This window comes from Lepeophtheirus salmonis, chromosome 6 (assembly GCF_016086655.4).
Source record: "Lepeophtheirus salmonis chromosome 6, UVic_Lsal_1.4, whole genome shotgun sequence".
In the NCBI taxonomy this organism is placed as follows: domain Eukaryota; kingdom Metazoa; phylum Arthropoda; class Copepoda; order Siphonostomatoida; family Caligidae; genus Lepeophtheirus; species Lepeophtheirus salmonis.
Window position 1 is genome coordinate 2,778,492 of NC_052136.2, and position 10,000 is coordinate 2,788,491.

Sequence of the window (10,000 nt, forward strand, 5' to 3'; positions counted from 1 at the left end):
AGATAACACCGTGTTATAAAAGAAAATTTCTTCTGTTGTGACCTACATTGCACTTACTATCAATAAGATTTGATAACTTAATAAATATACAGAAATAGTCTTTCAAGCACCAAGTCTTAAATAATTTTAAAATGACCATTTCGTTACAAGATAATTATTTCTAATTATGGAGTTGTATATCTTCACTATAGTACAATCTATAATTTTTATCATTGATGTCAAAAATAAAAAATATATTAGATTTTCAAAGAAAGAGCCCATTTTTTATTATTTTTTTGTACTAAAAAGGCTTTCTCCCCCATTATGAAAAAGACACATAAATAAATAAAACATTTTTTTAATCTGTAAAAATGTATCTACAAAATATTTTTCTTTATTATTTAAATCTTTCAAGGAGACATCAAACATTTAGTCATGTTGATGTTCTAAAAAAATATTTTTCAAAAGAACAGATTTTAGGGCACAGAATCAGACATATCTTTAATAGTAATCAGGAAAACACTATCTCAATCTTATTTTTAAACAAAGTTGAAACTTTGTTGACTATTGATCAATGATTTATTTTTTATTCATAAATGTTTCTTTGTACCCATACGTTTCGGTTTTATTTTAAGGCTCATTATAAATCAATTGTGAATTCATCATAATTTTTTACATAGGAAAAGTCATAGAATTATTAAAATTATTTTTCTTTCAAAACGTGATTAATATTATATGACAAGATATGTGAAGAAAAAAAATTACCCGACATCGTGGATCACTCCAAAACCTTATTAGTTAGAAATAGAGTTGTAACGGTCCTTTAAAGAGATGGGGAAAAAGTACCATAACAATAGTTCAGAAGGTCATTTGGCAACCATGTTCAGAAACTTTATAGGGAAAAAGTTTTTATTAGATTTATACAGCTAAATTTATATGTACTTTTATTTAAAAAACGAGGTTTGTGAAAGTAATACATAATAATTCTTAAGTATAAAATTATTTAATTCTAATTTGGTTATAAATATAAGTAAGTATTTGGCATTTTATGTGTAATATTTTTTTTTTCCATAAAGTTGTTGACAAATTACCTTATGAAATTATCATTGCCCAGTTATTTAACTCCTTATGTAGAAGTCGCTCTTGAGCCTCACTTAATGGTTTCTAGTAGTATACGACATATCCAGTGATACTAATCGGAAATATTTTGGGTGTATTAAAAAAAGAAGCCAAAAAACAACATTGTAGTCCTGCCAATTTGAAGAATATATAGTAGAAGATCAATATTTAGATTATTGGATCAACTTCGAGCAGCAGTTCGAGGGTAGGAAATATAAGTACATAAGGACATAAGTAATGATTACTCCAGTTTTGATCCTCAATTCTAGTCGGAGTCCAACAAGGACTTATAATGATAATTCTGCAACAAATTTTCAGGTTTACTCACCGTCTTTTATGAGCACACACAAATGTTCAATCAGGTTTCGTATATATCAATCATAGCTTTTTTATAGTAGAAAAGAATGTTCACTCCTCAGGAATTAAATACTAATGGCAGCAGCTAAGGAAAAGAAAGTTTACATTTTGTCGACTCCAAAAAAATGGACAAGATGAAAAATGCACTCAATTTTCATCGCTCGTAATATCATTATGGCTTAAAAAATTTGGTCATGGAAGATCACACACTTTTTGCCATTGCAACATTGTTTTTTTTTTTTTTTCTAAGTTGTCATCACATATATATATATTGTCTTTTAAGAGAAAATATATAATTATAAACTAATCACTAGAAGTGTGTGAAAGACAAAGAGAAACATTGTTTATTTGTTGCAGAGTTATACCTATGTAAAAGTCCTTGTTGGACTCGGAGTAAAATTGAGGAACAAAATGTAAGTTATTCCTCTCTAAATATTGCTAGAAACAGAGTAGGATTCGAGTCTTTTTCCCTCATCTTATAGCAGTTCACAACTAATTTAATCAAATGTCATGACAACTAAGCCACTCTCTTCCAAAACATTCTTCAAATTCTCAGTTTCACAATGTAGATTTTATTTTTATTTTAAATATTTCTTTGATTGGTCAGATGGAGTTGTACTGATTAAGTAAAAATTACCTTGGAGTTGTCTTAGAAGTGCATACACATTCAGAATATTTCCTTCTCTAGGAGGAATGATCGAGAGCAAACCTACGCACACTGAGTTCAAGAGAATAACTTCTCCCAAGTTCGTTCCCTATTGAGCTAATTCATTCCATTATGTAATTTTTTTTTACCTACCGGGAGGTCATGTTATTTGCATCTATCCATATCATGGTGTCTCTCAAAGTTACTATTTTTATGACGTTGTTTTCACGCTTACTGGTAATGTTTCGTTTTCACATCTCTTAGTAAAACAATGATTTAATATTTGACAGACTTTCCACAGAATTAAATTATATATCTTATTGGTTGGATTAATCAACGGATAACAAATAAGAACACATTTTTGGAACTATGTTGGATATTAATTTACTTTAATGAAAATATCCCCCTGTGGAATTTGATATGTCTTATTGATATTTTGGCTATTAAAGATTATAATTGACATAGATACAGTTGAAACATTTTATTCATAGTCAGCAAATATAAGTATAATTGTCGAGTATGCAAAAAATTTACAGGTCATTTAGTAAGTTAATATGTATATACTTTTTTACCTTTCTTTTAGCTAAAAAGTAAGTATTAATTTTTGCTTTTTTCAGTAATACTTCACTATCTTTAGTTAAAATATTTATAAGATTGAAGAGCTTTGACATTTTTTGTAATTTCTGCTGTAATTTGATATCATAATTCTACATAACACTATAAAAATTATACTTTTCAACAGTTTTAAGGATACAAAAAAATTTGTTTCATTTCATGAACTGTTTTAATCCTAAAAAAATTAATATGTATAATTGAGAATTAAGGCGTATTATGTGGGGGGAGATTTTTTTGTTATACTTGGAGCTGGTGTGACTTAGACAAGTAGTGTGTAAAAACAAAAAAAATCGAGATCAGTGGCCAGGAATAGGTATAAATTACCTAAAAAGGGTAATTTAGAAAATTTTGGGAGTAGCTAACATCTTAAGAAAAAAATAAAGGAATTTATGCTTTTTTTGGGTCAGAATAAAAAAAATTTACGCGAAATTAGTTGTAAAAATTGATATTTTTGGGAATAGCAATGGGTTTTAAAAAAATTTCTACAAAAAATGTAATTTTTTTTGCATAGCAGTATATTTTTGATTTTTTCTCCTAAAAATTTAATATTTGAAATTTTTTTCTATAAAATATAATTTTTCAAAAAACAATTCTAAAATATTTATAATTCCAATTTTTTCCAAAAATATTTATTTTCCAAAAAAAAAAATCCAAAATATTTATTTTTTCAATTTTTTACAAAAAATTTAATTTTCTGTGAATAGCTATAGATTTTTTATATCTTTTTTCAAAAAATTTAATATTTAAAGTTTAATTTTGAAATTAGAATTACAATATGTTCCACCATTCTTTCTAATATATTGTCTCGCCGCACTTAAAATCAGATTAAACGAGAATTAGTTGAATATGACAAAACGAGTAATAAACTCTGACTGCTTTAGATTATAGGTTGAGTTACTTTTTTTAGTGTTGAATATATGTTCTTTTTAAGTCACAACAGGGATACCTCAAATTAAGAGTATCATATTCCTTCAACAGGGATACCTCATTTAAGAGTATCATATTTCTTTAAGTGTTACCTCAAAAGAACTTATAGTACAATTAGCTTACCCCTAAATTTAATTTTTTTGGGGGAAAGGCTTAGTTTTTCGATTTTTTTTGAAAAAAGAATCAATTTTTTTTCTAAAAAATTCCTAAAATCCATAGCTGTTCACAAAAAAATTCAAAAAACCACAGCTGTTAACAAAAAAATGACATTTTTTGGAAATAAATTTCAAAATTAAATTTTAATTATTAAATTTTTCGGGAAAAATTCAAATATCTAAAGCTATTTACAGAAAATTAATCTTCGTGGAAAAAAATATATCGAATATTAATTTTTAGGAATTTTTTTTTTAAAACTTCATAGCTATTAGCAAAAAAATAAATTATCATTCTTATTAAAAAAAATTCTAGTAAAAAGCAGAAACTCTTTTGGGGGCGCAGGGTTAAGGGTTGATGCAACAGCACCCCAGCTCACCCCCTGTGGACGCCCCTCTAATATTGTTTGTTTCTTTATTTCTTTTAACGCCAGGAAGTGTTACTCCCATTACCACCAATATTTTCTAAATTACTCCATTTGCGTAACTTACCACTGTTCCCCGACCACCGCCTTAGATAAAGAAAGTTTGAAAATATAACTAATATAATCAAACGAAAATAATAAATTGTTTTTGCATGTATAAAATCCCAAGATTTTGACATTTTGAAACAACTCATCCTTAACATAACGTCAATATACCAAGATCTTAGGATAAATCTCAAGGAGTGGCCTCTATGATGATTTATATCATTAATATAAACAGTTCATATTTTGTTGACTTATTTCAATCAGTTATGGTCTTCTAATTTCTGGATGGATTAAGATATTTGGGAAGTATAACTATAGTTTTGAGCCTTTATTTGATATATGGGACTTTGTTTAGTTCGGATATTATTGGAACTATTGGATATGCAAGAGTTCGACTTGTTTAGATGATATTAATTATTCATCATAGTACCTTGTATTCTTTTTTAAGTTTTTTTCCTTTTTGTTTTAGTATAAAGGAATGATTTTTTTTTAATTAGTTAAAAAAGAAATATTTATATCTTACCATTGGTGATCCCGACATGATATCATGCCTCCTAAAAAATATCATTCTGATGGTCAAAACCCTGCGGACAATGTCCAACAGATCGAACAAAAGTACGTACCGGAAGAGGTCAGCAACTTAACTCTTGCCTTAGCAGAACTACGTCTTCCAAAATTCTCGGCGATGGATCCGAAAAATTGGTTTCGAAGAATTGAGCAGGATTTTTTGATGAGGAAAATCAATGAAGATCAGACCAAATATTGTCTAATGGCTTCAGTATTACCTGGTGAAGTTTTTAGGTATATCCCTATTAAAATGGAAGGTATCATGTATGATGGTGCAAAAAAGGCAATTTTACAGAAATATGGTCACTCACCTTGAAATAGAATTTAAAAAAATTATAATATGCTGTGCGATTCATTGGGATTTCCCCCCGGGGAAGTTATAGATGAAGTTGAGCTTCTCATTGACGAGGAATACATCCATGATTTCCTTCATCATTTACTAAGGGAGGGCCTCATCAGAAATGTACCTGAAGACCAGTAAAGGTACTTGAGAGCACAGTCCCATTCAATTGAAGAGTTGGAGCAAATAATTCACATATTTCCACTGTAGAAGACTCATCCCCTGCGCCTCCTATCAATCATGTTCTCAAAAAACCTCTTCATCATACGTCCAAATTTAGTAAATCTAATGAGAAAAAAGATATCTGCACAGACATCCGCATTTAAAAAATAAATTAAGAGAAATAGTGAACGATTGGATATCACAATAGGACCAACAAATATAAAGACTTTAAAATTACTGTCAATTAAAAAAGTATCCATCTATGATCAATTCCCTTGTTTCATTACGTATAAGACCCTAAATTGTATTAAAAATATGTTAATGGATCTGTATACAATAAAATTTAATGTAGTAGACAATAAATTAATTATTATCAGGCAAAAAATAAGATATTTTTCTCTAATTATCCTACTTTACTCATCCCTAATCGATCAGTAAAAACGCTCTATATAAAATGTCAAATTATACATGGGATAGCTACTTAATTAATGCTCCTTATTAATAATTATATACATGAGGATTGTGCATGCTCTTCTAACGAAAATAGTTACTATAAAGGCTAATGAGACTCGAAAAAATGGCTTTTGTGGCTCGTCAACACAAAATTAAGCAAGGATTATTATCTTTAAAATGAGATTGGATTACATTTTTTTATTGACTACAAAATTATCGGTTAAAATTAAAAAAAAGAAAATGATAGGTTGTTGTTTTTTTCGGGTAGTTTTTTTTAAGTATTCTAAATTATATAAAGGATTAAAGCTATACATGACATTCCTGGATATTTTAATTATCCAAGAAACTTTCATATAAAGACCATCATTCATCAAAATGTCTTTGAAATAGTGAGTGTTTATACAGAGTATTAGTCCACTTAAGAAAAGACACTTATTTGTCTTTTGGTATACCTTGGGCACAACAAATTTGGGAACGACTCTCTTTGGGCACATGTATTTACGAGGTTTCGTGCAATATCATCCAGTCAAGTATCATAATTAGCTTGAGCTTGTATAAAGATTTCTCAAGTTTTTGAAATTACGGTTGTGTGAGATTTTGAGATCTTATGTCAATTTACAACATAAAAATATAAGAAAGTCGTATTTCTGTTCGGAAAATTCGTTTACAAAAAATAAAGATGTGTATTCCAACGATATCTTCACAAAGGAAGGAACTGGTAGTGTCTTTAGGAGATCCAATATCTGAGTCTTCTTTAAGTAGTCAGCTACATAAGAGGCAAACTCGTCAACAGAAAACGGCAGAGAGTCACGGATAAAGCATGGAAAAATAGATTCTAGCTTATCTTGAGATATTAGAGGAAAACAGAAAAAGTATAAAAAACTTACATAATGAGCGAAAATTCGAGCTATTCTATAGCTCTTCTATACTGATGAACTTTGTATTTAGGACGTAAAACTGTCTATATTGGGAACTTACTATATTCTTAATTTTTGTCTAAAACTGTTGACACATCACATTTATGGAAGATATTCTCAGAAGACACCAATAATGCTGCTATATTAATAAATATTATACAATCATACTTTTCAACAATCATATTAGTTATTTCCGCACACAAATTTACGCCTCAGCGTGTATGTCTGTTGGTAAGTCGTATTATAGAAAAAGTTACAGAATCATTATAGTAAAATTTTCTTAGAAGATTATTTGTTAACAGTCAGAGGTCATCTAATTTCGAGAGGTCAAGGTCACACTAAATGTAAAAAACGTCAAATTGGCTATAATTTTTTAGGGGCCTCCGCACGGGAGTCTAGAAGGGCTGTAGACCCCCCCCCCAATAAAGGAATTTTTGCTTTTTACAAGAAAATTTAATATTTAATTTTTTTCAAAAAAAATTGAAATTTCATTTCATTTTTCAAATTTATTACAGAAAAAATTAAATTTTGCTTAACAGCTATGGATTTTTGATTTTTTTTTCCTACAAAATGAAGATTTTAAATTTTTTTGTGAAAAGCTGTGGATTTTTGAAATTTTTCAAAAAAAAAAAATTCTGAAATTTTTTTAATTTTTAGATTTTTTTCTAACAAAAAGCATTGAACCATATTAATATATTATCCTGCGGACGGGGCTAATATGCTTTTGAATAAATTGAGATACATCTCACAAATGAAATTGTGAGAGGTCGACAAAAAACGTTAAAAACGCATAATGACCATAATTAAGGAATATGTTTTTACGCGGAGGTTTGGGCTCTACAAAGTGCCCATTCCAGTATTAGTTTTGCTTTTTAGATCATAGTTCTTGTATTTTTACTAAGCAAATGAGCATATATTTCTACTGTAAATAGCAATATTTATGAAAATCACAAACAGATCATCTTAAAAATTCACTGATTGAGACAAAGCAATGAATGTAATAAGCTCTAATGTGTAGTTTTGCAATTCATTCAAAAAATTACATTTCCGACTATCTGCAATATAAATATTTGTTAGCCAACCAATGAAATGACAATTTAGTTTTCAAAATTAGAGTATTACTATAATTTAATACAATATTGATATATTAAATATGCCCAAATAATATTTTGTTTGTGTCATTCCATTACAAATCCCTCTCAGCTCACAAAAATACCAATAATAGATAATTATCTATTTGGCAATATCACATATTTTTTAAGGTAAAAATTATAAAAGCAAGTTTTATTAAATTCTGTAAAGGTATGTTTGATTAAATCAATGTCATTTTTAGAAGAGATTTAAATGGAATGACTCATTTATAGAGCTTTTTCACTGACGTCACACATTGCATCATAAACTGAAACTTTGCCGTCTTGTTGTCTTAAAGCTCTTTATATGCATTTTGTACAGCTTTTGAGCCATTGTAATAGATTCATACTATAAAATGAGTATATGTTTTTCCAATGATTGATAATTTATATGTATGTCATAGCGTTACTTCTCTAAACAAAAATATACAGAGTATTTTCTTGTCAGCTGTCGATGTGTCTGTTTTTTTCCCCTCCTAATCAGTGTTATTAATGTTGATTGGTTTAATTGTAATTAACTCATTTAAAGCTGTGAACTATTAACCACATTTATTGAATATTAAATCCATATTAAAAAAAAATTATCTAATTGCCAACAGATTTTGGCCTATACTGGATATCGCAACCTCTACTCTGAAAAGAAATATAAAAAGCCCCAAAATCAGTTTGTAGTAAGCCAATTCTTCCAACTACAGGGGCGCCGGTTGGGGATTGGCTAGAGGGGGTTGTGCCTCCTCCCAAATTAAGGATTTTTTTTCCTTATTACTATAAAATTTAATTTAATTTTTCGAAAAAAAAATCCAAAAAATATAGTAGTTGATTTTTTTTTCGAACAAATTTAGTTTTTTATAAGCAGCTGTGGATTTTTGAATTTTTTTTCCCCAAAAATTTAATATTTGATTTTTTTTTAAATTTAAATTTTGAGAATAACTATGGATTTTTTAAATTTTTGGAAAAAATTTAGTATTTGAATTTTTTTTCCAGAAAATTTAATATTTTAATTATTGTATTTTTTTTCAAAAACAAAAATATTTAAAAAAAAAATAGCCCCTTAAAATATAATTCTGTGGGATCCCCTGAACTATGCAACTATTATTCAATAATAGTTTATAATTGTTCACAGCTTAATTTAGAACGCGTTCGAATCCAGCCAATCATTATTAAGAACACTTATTAGAGGAAAAGAAGGACACACATCTTCAGCTGACAATGAAATACAGTGCAATTTTTTTGGTTATTGAGGTAAGTCCGTTTGGAATAACCACGGATACCGCGTTATTTTGCTAACACAAAAATATCAAAAATTGTATTTGGTTGTCATCTGTCGATATTTTTGATTTTTTCCTCCTAATCAATGTTCTGAAAGCTGATTGGTTGAATTATAATTAGCTCCTTTTAAGCTGTGAACCATTATCCACATTTATTGTATATTAATTACTTAGCAGGGAAGATTCGGCTAACTACCAGCACATTTTGGGGCTTATTTTTTTCTCCGTTTATTTTCGGCTGAAAGGTTGCGTGTGTATGCTAAGTGTTTTATCTGCATGTTTTTACAATACGTATGTATGCTTAATTTTATGCTATTAGTATCCCAATATTTAGACATAATATTTGATAAATCATATCCATTTTTTCAGACTGAGCAATCTTGGTAAACCGAATAAAACACGTCCGTGGTCTGCCTCCGAATCTCGGCCTCCTCCAGCAGGAGATCCAACATTTTATATGAGACAAAGACACTGGGAAGGCCTCATAGCTGGGAAAAAACACCTACATCGAGGGCAGTTACTTCCAGGTTCAACCTCTTCAGAGGATGATGAAGGCACATATTCCAAAATCAATCCCCCACCTACCTGCTGGTCCGAGTGTTCCTCTCCACGAAAACAAGTTAGAATCCAAGAGGAGCCCATTGAATCTATTAGTAATGAAGTTGACAAATCTGGACAGCTGATACAAGCTATAAAGGATGAACTTCAAAAGTTTCAGAGACCTAAATCTCCTAATTTAACCGGGATTTCCGTCATAAACGACCCAGAGCTCGTTCAACGAGAATCCTCTTCGTAGAAATTGATTTGTGGTTGCCGTTTTTTTTAGTTACTTATATATACAGTTTTAATTTCTTTACATAATATTTGAATTTTGAATTATAGTTATACTGAATCCGCA

The 10,000-nt window shown here is 29.1% G+C and overlaps 1 protein-coding gene across 2 annotated transcripts in view; it reads left to right on the plus strand.

The window, feature by feature from the left end:
- Window positions 1–10,000, plus strand: part of LOC121120607 (uncharacterized) — a 59,352-nt gene extending 49,352 nt beyond the window's left edge. The window contains exon 8 of one of the 2 annotated variants that reach the window (XM_040715481.2): window positions 9,472–9,623. In XM_040715481.2, coding sequence (XP_040571415.1) covers window positions 9,472–9,489 — 18 coding nt within the window. In that variant the 3' untranslated portion in view covers window positions 9,490–9,623. Of the gene's footprint in view, window positions 1–9,471 lie in introns of both variants that reach the window. The other variant, XM_040715482.2, reaches the window with a different exon arrangement.